The sequence below is a fragment of the Oryzias latipes genome, chromosome 3 (assembly GCF_053564925.1).
Source record: "Oryzias latipes strain Hd-rR chromosome 3, Olatipes_Hd-rR_3.1".
Classification (NCBI taxonomy): Eukaryota; Metazoa; Chordata; class Actinopteri; order Beloniformes; family Adrianichthyidae; genus Oryzias; species Oryzias latipes.
The window spans coordinates 36,712,107-36,728,284 of record NC_136239.1 but is presented as its reverse complement, the minus strand read 5'-3'; the positions used below and the strand labels follow the sequence as shown (position 1 = coordinate 36,728,284).

At 41.2% G+C, this 16,178-nt stretch overlaps 1 protein-coding gene across 8 annotated transcripts in view; it reads left to right on the top strand.

Annotated features, from left to right (window-relative positions):
• mctp2b (multiple C2 domains, transmembrane 2b) overlaps window positions 1-16,178 on the top strand; it is a 49,297-nt gene that overhangs the window by 9,774 nt on the left and 23,345 nt on the right. For all 8 annotated transcript variants that reach the window (XM_078944676.1, XM_078944677.1, XM_078944675.1 and 5 more), the window contains exons 2-5: window positions 4,833-5,361; window positions 13,201-13,315; window positions 15,602-15,744; window positions 15,832-15,908. In XM_078944676.1, coding sequence (XP_078800802.1) covers window positions 4,882-5,361; window positions 13,201-13,315; window positions 15,602-15,744; window positions 15,832-15,908 — 815 coding nt within the window. In that variant the 5' untranslated portion in view covers window positions 4,833-4,881. The remainder of the gene's footprint in view (window positions 1-4,832; window positions 5,362-13,200; window positions 13,316-15,601; window positions 15,745-15,831; window positions 15,909-16,178) is intronic.

Genomic DNA, 16,178 nt, shown 5'->3' with positions numbered 1-16,178 from the left:
ATTGGGTTTGAGTCACTGCCAATGTGAACGTAACACACACAACATATGGATGAGCGGGGATGTGTAGTGTTACCGCCTCTATTTCCTTTATGTCTGGATTCATCATCTTTTTTGAAAATGTTGGATCAGATATGACCATGCTGGCTGCCCCTCCTCTAGCTTTGCATGGTGTATATATTATAGCATAAATATGTTTGTTTTTTCAATCAGTTTGGGTGAGAGCAGCTGAAAATCTCATTTTCCCCAAGCTTTTATGCTTCTTAACGTTTTTTTGTAAAGATTAACTAATTTTTATTGCTTGGAAAGTTTTTTTATTGCATGTAAAGTAGGAAGCGATGTGGAAGGTGAAGTATTGCCTCTGAAGTGGGAGAAGATGACTGTTCTGTGTGTTGAATCATAGTTTGATGATGAAATCTGTTCGGCAAAATTATATCAACAAAGCTGATTCTTCTCATTGAGACTTATTTTGAAATATGAGTTCCCATGGTGCTTTGCTATTTACATAAAAGGAAAGAAAAACCTAAACTTTAAAAGAAAATGTAAATGGTTGTTTTCCATTACATTGCATTGCCGTTTCCACCCCAAAACTGCATTAAGCACATTTGTTTTAAATTTAACAGTAAAATTATTTCCAAGGCTGCTAAAAGTTGACATGAGACTCAACTTCAAAACCATTTTTTTTAAATCCTCCTCATCTGGTGGATTTTGTTTGATCTAGAATCGTATTTAATCACCAGCCTCCTTTGATGTATTTGAATAAGCTTATTGTTCTTTAAATTGGGGTCATTATTCCTGTGAGGGCAGAAGTGAATTAACTGCATTTTCGCCCCAGAAGCCACTTTCTGGTTTTACTTCCTGGTTAATAATCCAGGTAAGTCAAGAACTCACAAGACTACACAATGATTTTAGTGTTGAGTGGAAGCTGTGGCGGCTGTGTGGGAAAACATCCTGGGATAAAGAACGTGTTTTTTAAACACAACGCTCGCTCCCATGCATGAACCCATCCGAGAGAGCGGGAAAATTATAATAAATTATAATAAAATACACACAGTAGCAGAGGAAAAGATGAGGCCAAAGCTCTCACAGACAGATTCAATAATCATAAACACTCAAAAGACACAGAAAAGTTAGCTATCTTCCTGTGGAGATGAGATAACAGATATCTAGAAGAGCTCCACAACTTGTGAGGACAAAATATCAGACAGCTGGTGTTTCCTCAAAAGTATCCATAAAGGAACTTTCGGGCCAAATCCGAATTCTTCCCCTACCCCTAAATTTTGCCCTCCAAGAGGGGAGTTATGGAAAAATAGTGTCTTTAGTTCGGATGTCTCTACCACTCAATGACGTCATCAATAGTCGCCAGTCATCCACGTCGGCGAGTCCTCGAAAATGCATAACATCGGTTAATTGACTTTAAAATGGTCATGCTTAAACAAAAAGTCATTACTTACAATTAATTGTAACCTTCTGTTCTTCAGAGAACACCCACGTAAAAAAAAGAAATTCTCCTCCACGTACCACCCTCGCGGTGGAGGGCTTGGCATCCCTCCACCGCGAGGGTTAGCCCTTAAAACAAACCTATTTCGGATAGCCCTACCCCTCCAAATGCCCCTAGAGTTGGAAGGGTAGGGGAAGGTTTTGGATTTGGCCTTGGTTTAGACCAGACTGTCCATGTCTGGGACTGAATCTAAAGTGTCAGTTCTCTGCACGTCCTAAAGACTCTGATCATCTTGTGATGTGTTGTAGCGTCCTCTAATTATCACGATGCTGTTTTTAGCCAAAGTCTAATCTGCTTTCTAGGACATAGTTTCTGCAGAGTGGTTGGAGTTCTTTAGAAATTCATTTCTAAGTTGTGGGTGGGGCTGTTGGCATGGAGCAACCCCGCCATCCCTTCCCCGTTACTGAGAGCTCTCTATTTACACGGAGCAGGTGGTAGGCGTGTGGCCTTTAAACAAACTCTCCTGATTGGTGAGAGTGGTTGCTATAGAAACTGTGACTTGGATCGACTCAAACACTTCTCACTGATGATATCTGGCCCCAACAACCATATCACACAATAGTGGCGACAGAATTTACTTCATTTCAGTGGAGCCAAAAGTAATTTTACCCAGTTATTTCATACAGTCACTGGTAGAACGCAGCCTCAGAAAACCGGCCCGTGTGATCATTTCTGTTGAAAGTTGAGTTGAGCAACAGATCAGGCTGCTATCCTCCCTACTCCTCAGTGATCCTACATGTAATCCTCATATGTAGGTCAGGCCACAGAATTCAGACTTTAAGCTATAATCAGTACACTCACTTTCTCAAAGCGAACATAAATAATATGAATGCTGTGCGCTAATATCTGATAGAACAGCCTATGATCGCTGACAGAGATAAGGCGGCGGTTACTTTCTCTTTAATCAACAAACTGCATGTTTGTTCAGGCCTGACTGCCACTCTCACATGACTCATTACTGACTTGAGCATTTTTGAGATCTTTTGGTGTTGTGGGGCGGCTCTGCCTTTGTTCCTCGGATCTGACAGTTTCCTCTTTGAATAAAGGAACTCGGTGGACGGGAACTTTTCAATGATCAACAATCGTTTTCAGGCCTCTGAAGGAAGAATGTAGACAGATCAGATAAAAATATATGTCGACGCTCGACCATTTATTATATCCCATAATTACAGAAAAGTCCCATTGAGATTGAAAACCTCTTTTCCAAGGGAGATATACTGTAAATATTCTGTAAAAGCCACATTAGTCCAGCTTCATCACGTCGTTGTGACTTTGCTGAAGCTGCTTTCAGTGACCAGTGGCCATGAGGAACCAGACCAAAGAACAAAGCACTAAACACAATCAGTCTATCAGGATGTCTGTAAAACACACCTACCTAAAGAGCGCCCTCTATGCCTCAAAGTGTGGTATTACCGCCACTCAAGGTGCTTCGTCTTTCACCTGCAGAGGGCTCACCTGTAGGGCTGCTTGACTTTAAAGGAGTGTTGCATGTTTTAAACTAACATGCAAAACTTTTTGTCTCCGTGAGAACAGCGATAGTAAAATTGTGAGGGGTGGGAGTTTTGGCTCGCATTTGCCTAACCACATTGACACTTGAGAACAAAGTGAAAGTCTCAAACAAAGCAAAGAATATTTAAAGAAGCTAAAAGTATTTTGAAGTTAAGACCTAAAATTCAGTTCTTTAGTGCCTAACTATAGAGCTGTAGATTATTTACAGGTTTAGGCCTTGGTGGTCTACGTAGGTCAGGCACTGATGTTATGAAACCTCCAATACAATACACAACCAGAGCCAAGCAAACACTAAAAACCGATAACGGTCTCCAGCGACCGTGGAGGTCCCAGCTGTTTGTGTTTTTCTTGTGCCTGATAACTTGATTCTGCTAAGTCCTCAGTGGTTGCCATGGTATCTAAGGGGGGGAAAAAAATTTGCCTTTCATTATATTCTTTCCTGTTTTTACAACAAAACCCAGTCATTCAGGGCAGCAAAATTGAGTTTTTCTAAGGTTTTTACTGAAGAGCATTTAAATATTGGGAGGAAAAACAAACCCGCTTCACGATTGAACCATTTGAATATTTCAGGTATATTTGCTTCTGTCTACAGCACATGCTAATAATGAAACGGTCAAAGAAAAAACTTCACTTTTCTGTTTAGAGAGAAGAACCCACAGGGTCACATTTCTCTGCTGTTATTTTATTGTTGCGATCTGCTGCTACCCAGAATGAACAAACAAACAAAAAACATTGTCAAATGAAGTTCAAGAGCACCGAAGATATTTGTTCTTGGGTTCTCTAGGGTTAAGAAGAAAAAAAATTTGTCTAGAACATTGACTGTTTAAGTGAACTGGACTAAGTGGCCCCTCCCCCCTCTGGTGTTCAAACAGGAAGTACCCGTTGGCTCCAAGAAGCCAAAATCCCATAGACTTCTATAGAGAAAAAGCAGCTATTACTCGTCAGAATTCTTGCTCTAATGCTTTTTTTTTAGCATCTTGATAATCGTAATTTTTTTCTTTGTTTTGTTCGGTAGTTATTCATGTTATAAACCGACCAATGAGATGCATCAATAAAAGTAGGTGGAGCCTGGTGGCCCCCTCATCCAACGTTCAAAATGTTTGACAGATTCTCCCACTTTTAAGTGGTAGGGGTGTGTAATTCCAATAAGCTCACTCCTGATTGGTGAGAGTGGTTGCCATAGAAATGATGACTCAGACTGAGTCCGACCAATCACTCTTTTCTGATGTTGTCTGGTTCGAATATGTCGGCGTCTGTATTGCCATAAAGTGTACACACACACACACACACACACACACACACACACACACACATATGTTTATATATATATATATATATATATATATATATATATATATATATATATATATGCATGCATGCATGCATATATATATATATGCATGCATGCATGCAACTATATACAATTATATAGTTATATATATGCAACTATATAAAACTTAACGAAATACACACCAGACCTCTGGTTATTGCATTGTAGCTGTTAAAGTCAAAGTTGTTTTACCAACTTCTACATTTATAAGATTTAAGATCTATTAATTGTCAAATGTGCAAAAGATGTTGCAACACAGCACAGGTGAAGTTGATGTCCTCTCAGGCCCTGGAGCAAAGACACAGAAAAAGAAACAACAATAAAGAGACATGCATAAAAATCGAAAATACAATAAGTAAAACATATTCACAATTTGCACTAATGAGAACAATGGCTATATAAATAATAAAGCGAGTCCAAAATGTCATGAACTGTATTTGAATCTGCAGAACATTCCTCACTATAAGGCGCCTCTCTCTGCTTCTCCCTCTGCAGCGATCAGCAATGCTTGGAGTCTAGAAACCAGCTGAGCCTCGTGTCTATCATGGATTCCAAGAAGCCCAACATGCTGCAAAATCTGCGCCAAAAGATTATGGTCCGGCGGGGTAAAATAGCCAACAGCAAGACGGGCGCCAAGCTGACTCGGCAAATGAGCTGCTCCGTCCCAGACTTCAGGAACATGAAGCAGGACTACCCTGATGGATTCTCCAACCTTCAGATGCATGACATCCACAGCAACCCTTCCTCTCCACGCAAGTCTGCTAAACCCTCAGTAAAGATTGGGAAGGGCCTGAAGTTGAAAAAAGGTGGAGCCAAAAGTGACAACAGACTGAGTGTCCCTGCAGACTCCCCAGACGGTGCCGTTCCTCAGAACTTCTGCAGCGAAAACGTTGCAGAAACGACAAGACACGAGACTACCAATAGAGTTGCTGCTGGTATGGAAGCCGAAGAGCTGTCACTGCCGGAGATGATCACGGTCTACAGCCCCGAAGCTCCCTCTGTGGACTGCTCTCCAGATTCACAGGTATGGAGACGACAGAACATCAGACGTCCAGGAATAAAATGGTTTTAGGAAGGCTGCCTGTTTGGGTTAGTCTTTCAGAAATGTTGAAACGTCTTTAGTAAGAGAATAGACGAAGGCTTCTTTTATTTCTTGCCTGAACAAAAGTAAGAATACAAACTGAAGCAGTAGTCCTGATGCACATTTGGGAGGGAAGGTGTCAGGTTTTATTTGCGCAGATCTCGTGAAGTTTGACTTCAGGAAGCAGGATTCTGCTGCAGAGCCATCTCCAAGATCAACAGTTGACTGCAAACCGGCTTGGTGTTTTATGACATTCAAGTTTTTGAGCTGTTGGGAAGCTAAAAGCAGTGGGGGACTTGGGGGCTTTTGGGGCCCAGGCAAGCAATAACATGGGGCCCTTTAAAAAAAAAATCCTTACCTAATGTAAAACGTCTGACGACAAAATCAATGTCAAGAATCCAAATGTTTTGACAAGCATTTACGAAGATAAATCACATTGTAAGTTAAAAAAAAAATATAGAATTTATTAAATGCACTAGTTTGCTACCCATTCAGTTTCTAGAAAGAACGAATGACGATCATCTGTCAAAAAAAGTACTTGAATACAGGAACAAAACACTTTCAGTATCTCCTGCTTCCGGAAGGATTTCCTCAGGTTTTGGAGTGTTTGCTTCCGTCTCCATCTGAGAGGTCACACGCTAATTTATGTGGGACGACAACTCTAAATGTAAGGTGTTGTATCATGTGTAGGTCTGGACTCTGGGGCTTCATGGTGGAGCAGTGGTTAGCGCCCTCGTGTCCCAGCAAGAAGGCCCTGGTTTAAATCCACTTCTCTGTGGAGATTGCACGTTTTATTTTATTTTTATTTTATTTTTTTATTTTATTTTATTTTTATTTTTCCACAATGCGTCGAAAGCAACAAATCTCACAATACAGAATGTGGAAAAAATGGACATCCCAGAAGCAGCTGCTTATTATTAGGGGTCCAGCATTTTAGACAAGCATAAAAATACAAAAGATAAGTGGCGGAAGGAAAAGAAAAGAAAAGAAAATAATTTCATAAATAAAATATACTAATAGAATGCGAGAAATGATGGTAATATAGTGGAAAGTGTTAGACAATAGGGACAATGAATTCGAACAACATAAACTCTGGCGCGTGGTCATATAAGTGTCAACAGACAGAAAGAAATCACAAACACGTTAATAGATGGTTTCGGTTGGAGCAGCATTTTCACAGTATGTTGACAATAATAACAATTTCAGTTTCCTTTTAAACATGTACATTGTTGCAGACTGTTTAACGTCATTTTCTAAAATATTCCAAGTTTGTGGACCTCTAATACAGACAGAGAAGCTTGTACATTTTAATTTTCTGTTTTTGCCTTTTAGCATATGCTTTCCCCTGGTGTCATGGTGATAAGAGGGCAAAAAAAGTGGTATGAGGTCACACAAACGACTACTACGTTCTAGCCATGCATGCGTGGCTTCCTCCCACAGACCAGAAACATGGGTTTAGGTTAATTGGGTGCTGTAAACTGTCCCTATGTGTGCATGTGGGAGGGTGTGTGGGAGTGATTGTGTGCCCTACGACAGGATGGCAACCCGTCCAGAGTGAACCCCGCCTTCGCCCAACCGTACCCGGGACAGGCTCTGGCAACCCGTGACTCCAAAAGGGATACAGGAGGTTAAGAAGATGGATAAATGGTACACTACCTCCTCAAAGTCTACCTACAAAAATATGGAAGCGATTCTGTCTCATAATTAAAAACAAAAGACAAAACCAGAAATGCTTTTTCATTTTCAAAATGAAGCTGCATTTTCTGACTCAAAATTAAAAGGTAAAAAAAATCCTTCAAAATGCTTTTTCATTTTCTACTTTAAAACCGCTTATTCTGTGTCATTATTAAAACGAAAATGCAAAGAGGGGATGGCATTTTCATTTTAACATCCACCCTGCGAAGATTATCGCATTATTCAATTCAAATAAGCATTTCCAGAGGGGAGGCGGGGCGATGACGTCAGTGCTTTCTCTGTTTGTCCGGCTGCTAAGAGACATTTTCATTTTGAGTCAAAAAGTTACATTTTGAAAATGAAATAGCATTTCTGTTTTTAATTATGCTACAGAATCGCTTCCATACAAAAATGGGAGGAAGACGTTTTCCTAAACGTTTGGTGTTCCTCTCACTGGAACTAAGAGGCTCAAGCCCACACCATAATTCTCCCTCCTTCAAATTTACCAACTAGTTCTCCTGGCAACAACCAAATCCAGACACGTCAGGTAGATTTCCAGGTGGAGAAGCGGGATCCATCTCACCTGCGTCAAACCTGCAGAGGCGGAGGCTTTGCTGCACACCTGATGATGGTTGGTTGGATGCAGCGGCTCCGTCACAGAAAGCCCTCTTCATAAAACTCTCCTCACTGTTCTCCAGCTGATCCGGAGGTCTGAAGGTGGCGTCTGAGCCTGGCCCGTTCTTGAAGTAGCCTGCGTGGTTCCGAGTTTGGATGGATGACTTAATACTTCTGACGGTACCGTTTTAGAGGTCACAGGAACACTCGATGGAAGCTAGGGCTATAAATCTTTGTTTTTGCTGTTATCTTGTTAATGGTCCCACATGCTTCCATCTCACCTGTTTCCCCTGAGTGAGTCATTAGATAAGCCGCCGCACAGGTGGGGGTTGCTACAAACAACAAAAAGCCAGCTAATCAACCTCTGGAGGCGGCCTTGATCTTCACCAGCGTCTTGAACGAATCCAAGAGACGCTGTAGACGCAGCAACAGATTAGACGGTTGTCTTTTCTGCCGGTGTGATCGCTAAGGCTTCGAGGCAAAGATTTTAGTTTGGGGGGAAAAAAGCATTAAAAGAACCAAAACATCCAACTATGACGTGATTTTATTTATAATACCATAGTAATGTGTTAGGTGACGTCTCCGTTTCCCCTGTTTCTTCTGTGCGTTCAAAGCTAGATTAGATTTGCTTTTATTTTCATTGTGCATAGTACAATGAGATTTAAGATGGCCTCTGGTGCACAGACTGTGATGTATTCAAGTTTTGCAGCATTTTTCTACAGGAAATATATTTCTTTTACTTTTGCTTCATAATAGAAATAACTTCCTTGTTTTTCAGTTTTCTCCTTCAGGTTTAAAAAACCTTTGAATTTGTTTTTCTCTTTCATTTCAAATCAAATTTGTCTCCAGATTACTGGTCGGTATTTCTTTTAGGGGCTGTGATTCATACAGGAAGATTGAATGGAAGCAGTCAGTGAATACAGAAGCCGTGCTGTTAAAGTATTTCAGGTCCAAACATTCAGGTTCTGCGTCGTCTGTGGAGTATCTTACTTAAAGGACGTGTGTGCTTGTGGAAGCCTTGTGGTGTAGTGCGACACGCCCCCCCCCCCCCCCCCCCCCCCCGTCTCATGTTTCCGTTGTTGGTTTATTTTCTGGGTGTTGTAAACTGGGACTGTTGACCCGTTTGTGTCCTGAAACACCTGAGGAGGTAGAACACCTGTTTGGTTATAAGAAAACAATGATGAGTTGTGTTCCAGTTTGGAGAATCCAGTCCACCTTTTCTGATAAGTCATGACCTCAGACCTTCAGATTCTCTCCACTTTTGACTATTTCAGTCCGTATGTGGACTCTGGTTCTGACCATCTTTTTGATCTATTGTCAGCGTTCCCAGAGGTCCTTTAATAACGATTATGCAGTTTTTAGTCAAAATCAAAAAACCGATGTCGTTCTCTAGAACATAGTTTCTCCAGAGTGTCAGGAGTTCTTCGGAAATTTGTCTCTGAATTGTGGGCGGGACCGTTGGTGCAGAGTAAGCCCGGCCCCCCATTCCCATCACCCATTCGATTCTAATCAATTTTAGTTGTATAGGCAAATACTGCAACAAAAGTCGTCTCAATGGGCTTTAATACCAGTATTGGTATAATAAACATGAAATTAGTCATAAAATATAATCGATAATGGCTAAACTAAACTAAACAGACAAGGCTAGACTGGGCATCCCTGCCCTTAGACCCTCCTCCTTAGAAAAAAAAAAAAATCCTCAGGGATGTCCACATAAAAGAGAGATCCTCTCCCAGGACGGACAGGCGATGTACCAGAACTCTTAAATTCTTATAACAGGATAATAACAATAATAGACTGAATATTTGCACCCTTTACTACCGTAACCGTTTTTAGTTTCATGAAACATAGATGTTAGCAAAACATATAAACAGTTATTCTGATAACCATAACGATTTGAACAAAGAAATGATTAGAAATGCAAATTTTAAACAAAAATTTCCATCAGAAAAACGTCACAAGAACACCAAAAATATAACCAAAAAACACAATTTTCATTGGAGTATGTCTTTAAAAATTTAATTTTCCCTGCGAGTCTGAGCTCCTCTGGATTTAAAGCATGAAGAGGAAAACTTGGAGCTTTGGAAGGGAAAAACTTTTATTTTCTGACAAACGTCTCAGTGCGTGACTGGTGACTTCAGTGACCAGAAATGCAATAAAGCATCAATAGATAGAAGCGTGGACGACAACCCAAAGTTCCTCTGGCTGCTTCGTTCGCCGCGGAACCCGATACAGAGCTTTGGAGGAGGTCAACCGCTCCAAAAAGGTTCTGATGAAACAGTTTTCTGTTGGAGAAAAATTTAGAAGACCGTGTGATAGTAGGAGAGAGATAAAGAATGAAAGAAAAAATTTGAACCAAAGAGAAACATCTTTGAGAAAAGACTTATCAGTAGAACCTTCCTTGTTAGACGAAGGTATTTGCTCTGTACTCGTGTTGGAGGAAGTAATTATCATCTGTCAACTCGGTTTTCATTTTCAATTAAACCTGTTTTTATTTCAGTCTTTTATTTTGAAAAATAGTTCATAAGGGCAGCTGATTTTTGGAGGGTGTGGGGGCAGAGCTTCATGTGATTTTTAATCTTGGGAAAGGAGATTATTCCAGTGTCTGATGCCTTGGATCTTCTCCAAGGCAAATTTCTCAAATCATTTCTGCTTTCATCCAGATGTGATCCTAAGGCAGACGTTTGTGAATCTGTCATTAGTCATCAACATTTTTGGCGCTCCTCTACAGTTCACCTTTTGACACCATCTTCAGGATAATGATGAAGATGTTTCACTTTCTCATCTAAACAATCACATGGACTTGCAGCCATGAACTTTAAAACTGAAGGTTTGTTTGTTTTGTTTGCCGTCCTTCAACTTCTCCCAAACTCACTCAGAGCCGTGAACGTGACGTTCTGCAAAGATGGCCTCCTCTGCAGGTTACCGAGCTAAAAATATCAAACTCCACCTGACCTGTTCAGGAGTCAGGAGTCCTGTCAGATCGTAGGGATCAGAAGTTCTGGAGCACAAACTTTATCTAAAGGAAGGAAACACCACACTGGTAGATTAAACTGGGAGGAAAATGTCTTACATCGACTCTAAAATTAAGAGAAACAAAACAGGAAAGTGTAGCATAACCATTACGTAACCATTATGTGCATTTTCCACACATAAAATGTCGGTATTTCGCCATACATGTGTGATACAGAATTCTTGCGTGTTTCTTGTGATCGTCATTCGTCAATGTGCGCAGTTGTCCGTCGATAGTTTCGGCCAACAGGTCTTTACGTGAATTTGGTTTTGAGCTGTTTAAACATTTCTGTTTGGGTGAGAATTACACAGTTTATGCGTATTTCACGGAGTTTACACGCAATTGTTACGTAAATCATACGCAATTGTCCGTGATTTTTGTGAGATGCATGTGCAATTATTTTGGCTTTCCTCGACCGTTCCACGAATGTCTAACGGCCTTTTCCCACGTACCACCGACGTATATCTTTTATATCACGTATACGGCCCACATATCACTTTAAAATGACGTATTTGATGCACGAATCACTAATGAATTGCATATAAACAGCGCAGAAATCACGCACTGATTTACGTGTTCTTTGTGTGGTTTATTCACATTTCTTCCGTGGTTTCAACGTGGTTCATTTGTGATACATCTGTGAAAATTTCACATAGAGACCACTACTTTTTTCACTTTTTCCACGTGTATTCATGCATGACCAGTTTTCATCCGTGCAATATGCCCTAAATGTGGGAAGTGGTGCTGGTCAAACCGTTTTCATAAGAAGTGTTAATCCAGAAGCTAATTTCTCCTTTTCCATCATGAGGTTTATGAGTTTTCTCCGTTGAGTCCGCAGGAGACAGGAATTTTTAATCAACAGTTGGAGGGTTTGAGCTCAGATCAGATTCTTGAACGGTTCTTTAGGAGTGCTTTAAGAACCCTGTTCTCTGCTTTTGTACCAGAGTACTTGTGATTTTGCAGAAAACAGGAAAAGCAAAAAGTAAGTCCTAATATCTATAATTTAGTTTGAAAATGAACCTCGATGGCTGGCTTTTGGCGGTTCCTTGTCTGTGACGGAGTGTTTCTGAAAGCAGCTTTGATCTGCAGACGTTCATGTCTGCAGGGAACGGAAGCTTTTTGAATTTTGAATGAAGAAAAAGCAGGGTTGGTTTTACAGACCCACTCCGTACAAACTGTGTTTTTGGTGTTTTTAACATTTTCTTGTGGCATTTTTCTGATGATGGACGAAAGTAAGTAAAGCTTGAATTTGCATTTCTGAGAATTTCTTTTTTCAAGGAATTGTAAAACAGGAGCAGAGAAAAAAAATCTGTTTTAAAATAAGATAGTATGTTTTGTAGAAGACATGCTGGCTCTCTGCTCTGCTCCATTCTGATGCATCCACTTGCAAGACAATAGATCCATGTACATTTTGGTTTTCCTGATCTGGGCTGGCATCGTACTCATAACTGTACGGTTGGTTAGCTCCAATATTGCTCGCCAATATTACCCCCCACCCCCTTCTTCTTTAATCACCCCCCCCCCCCCCCCCCATCCCTTTCTCTTCTTCTCTTCTTTTCTTTTCCGTCCGGTCCAACAAAAGCCTGTTACAGATATGAGTGAGTTGAATAAAGTTTAAGGGGTTTATTCCAATATACACCTAGTGTGTCAGAAGATTTATAACCCCTATTGTAACAGTAAAATATGTCCAACACAAGAGGCTTTCAACTCTCATCTGTCTGCTCAGCTGTTGGACAGGACGAGGTAGAAGACAAAAAAATAACAAGACAAATAAATGATGGTCCAACTAAACGCAAACCGGATGGAATAGCATGCTGCTGCAAGATGCTGTGGTAGCCATGCTGGTTCAGTATGCCTTCAATTCTGAATTACTCCCCAACAGTATCACCAGCAAAGCACCCCCACACCATCACACCTCCTCCTCCATGCTTCACGATGGGAACCAGACATGTAGAGTCCATCCGTTCATCTTTTCTGCGTCGCACAAAGACAGCAGTAAAAAAAGCAGCAATCAAATCAAAAGGTGGCTTCTATGAAGAACCTACAATATGACATATGTTCAGTTGTTTCAAGCTTTTTTTTGTTATGTATATAATTCCACACGTGTTAATTCATAGTTTTGAAGCCTTCAGTGTGTATCTACAATTTCCATAGTCTTAAAAATAAAGAAAACTCTTTGATTGGGAAGGTGTGTCCAAACTTTTGGTCTGTACTGTATATATGTACATACAGTATATATATGTCTTTACGAAATCATGCTATTTCTGTCTTTTTTTCGTGACTTTTCCTTGTATAGATATTTGTAAGGTGTTGATAAAACAACATTCATTCTGTACTTTAAAAGCTGTTTCCATGTTGTTTGTTCAAATCATCTCTAGAATCTGACAGTTTTGATCTAAAATCCACTTTTTATTTAAGGTTTTCATGTTGTGTTACCACTGTTTCATTTGTTTAAGTGACAGATGTGTTTGCGTCTCCAGACTGACATGGAAAGCGAGATCGCCACCTGGTCAGAGAATTTGGACTCTTCCAAGTGCTTCCTGCTCTCCATCAACCTGAAGGAAGGTCATAACCTGGTCATCAGGGACCGCTGCGGTAAGCCCCCCACCCCGACCTGTCCGCTCCGAGGCGTTTTCACGCTCATGTATGTTAATGAGGCCCTACAACAGGGAAGTCCACTTCACTCTGATGAATTATACAACCTTTCCATGTGCAGCAGCTGCAGTCCACTCAGAAAGGTGGAGAAAAGCTGCTTCTGATCCCTGATGTTCCCAGACTTGTGTGCTCAGCCTGACCTCGTTTGTGACGTTTGATTACACAGCGAGCTCCTGAAAAAGAAAAAGTGCTGCTGTGTCATTTAAGCTCCTGGAGGAGGCCCGACAGGATTTCCGACAGGATTCCACGCGGCAGAGCAGGACCTGTCAGAGCCACGCCCGCCGTTAAGCGCCCTATTCTATTTCACTCTCAGTCGAAATGAGGATCAAATGTTTGCCTTTTGTGTGTGGCTGTATTTACCTGAGATGGAGGGTAGGATGATTCTAGAGGAGGATTCTGTTTCACTGCATCGTTGTTTGAGTCTGGTCATTTAACAGACAATGAACAGCTGTTTATCCACGCGCTCGTGATGCGCCTTTGTCAGAGCGGCCGGTTGTCGTTTTAAAAAGGGACACGGTTTCTGACAAATACCAGCGTTTTACAACCTTTTTTTTTTGGTTCACCTTTTCCTTAATAAAAATCACAAAGAACTCCAACAGAGAACGTAAAAAAAAATGAAACTCCTGAAGTCTGAAGTATATGCAGCTGTTACGCCCCCTTCTGTATCTAGGGGTACCTAACAAATTGGCTAACAAAAACCAAACGAATTGTCTCCATTCAAAAATATAACAAATTTATTTACAAATAAATAAACAACGACCAACAATAATTAAAAGTGAAGCAAAACGGCTTCAGGGTGAACCAAGGGCAAAATAAAAAACCCCCACCTAACTGAAATATTGTTTTCTTACCTGTAAAGAAAATGGAAAACAAAGACAAACACGAACCCCCCTAACTTAACAAAAACCGGAGAAAACAAGTACCAAAGAAAATTGGCAGTTCACCCCTACAGCTTCACTTAACATAACTACAAACCAAAAGACTAAACAGAATGGGCATGGACAAAACTACAAAGAACTACAAAACAAAGTGCAACACAAACTAAACAGGTGGTTAAGTCCAAAACCAAATGGAGAAGAGGGCCAAACTGCAATGGAGACTGTTGCTGCAAGGCTCCCCTTCTCATGGCACTTGGGAGGTCCAAGTGGTGCTTTTAAGGCAGCCTCCTCCAGCTCTGGTCCAGTTGGAGGCCACAACCTTTTCAGCACACCTGCAAATAACAACAGACATACAAACGCAAAGATCCCCAAAAAACACAAGTCCCACTCTGATATAAAAGAAAAATACACAAAACACAGAACAAACTAAACCAAATATGGGCACAGCCGTAACACAGCCATTCCTACGAAGTCTTTTTGAAAACGAATCAAATAAACGCTAAGAAAAAAGTATTTTATGATGTTTCATGTTTCTGCCTGCAGGATGGGAAATCACAAGCTGCCCACAGAGCTGAAATCCTGCCAATGGGAAATGTTTTTTACACCAATTAGGTGAAATAAAATAATTTCCAATTATTCAACGCTCAGCTCATCCAACCCTGAGCTGACCCCCCCCCCCCCCCCCCCTTCGCTCATCCACCGCTTCAACTGAAAACTGTCATTTTGGTTTATTTAGGACTTTTGGGTAATAAACCTTCTGGTTTCAGACAGTCGACACTCGGACCACAAGAGACTCCCCTGAATTTAGAAAGAACCCAATCCTGCACTTCCTGTGGAGCAGATGTGTCATTTAGTGTGGATTTCCTATTGTAGTCATTAGAACAGTTAAAAGGCTTTGCAAACGGCTGCAGTGTCATGGTTTGGGCTTAGTGCATCTGTTGTGGGAGGGGGCTCCATGGGAAACTTGCACTGACACCCTTAGGCGGCTGAATGCCGAAGCTTGTGGTTTCCTCAGACCACATATAAAGAGCGACGGTTTGACTCGGCCAGGCCGCTTTCATGTTCCAGGAAGCCATGTTTCTCAGGAAATTATCAAAAAAGTCCAAACTTCCTTGAGATGCAATGGTTTAGGTAAAAATCCCCCAAAAAAACAAACGGCAGAAAATGATAAAAACAGATTATTTGAGTGAAATGTGAATTTAAAAAAATAAAAAATCATTACTCATTCTGGCTTTTCTGTGTCTTCAGGGGTCTTCAGCCTCACACAGTTCTTAGGAGACCCTAAATGTCTGTCACCATTCTGACCAATGACAAAACCTTTTCCTTCTCTGCCCCATTTCTGTTCCAGGTACCAGTGATCCTTATGTAAAACTCAAGGTAGATGGAAAAACTTTCTACAAAAGTAAAGTGGTTTACAAAAGCCTCAACCCGGTCTGGAACGAGAGCATCAGTATTCCTGTTAGGGATCTGAACCAGAAACTTGACATCAAGGTAACCTCCCGCGGCCAAACGGGTCGTTGTTACCGACGAACGATAAAGCTGTGGTTTCCTCCCCTGAACGTCTTCGTCCTGCCGCAGGTGTACGACCGTGACCTGACAACGGACGACTTCATGGGCTCGGCCAGCGTCCTCCTGAGCGAGTTGGAGATGGACAAGTTAGTAAAGTTCAGGCTGCAGCTGTGTGACCTGCAAACCAAACGGATGTTGTAGAGACAAATTGGAAAAAATTTCAGTTTTAAACTGTGGCGGAGGGGTTTTCTGCTGGTTTTATAAACAGACAACAAACTAGCAAGAAGCTGCTGCTGCTGCTGCTGCTGCTGCTGCTGCTGTATACTGACTGCAGAGGACGCTGTTATCGCTCCGTGACCTCTGAAGCTGCTGCTAAAATGGTCTCTGTTCTGGTCAAACCATTCAGTTGAGCCTCC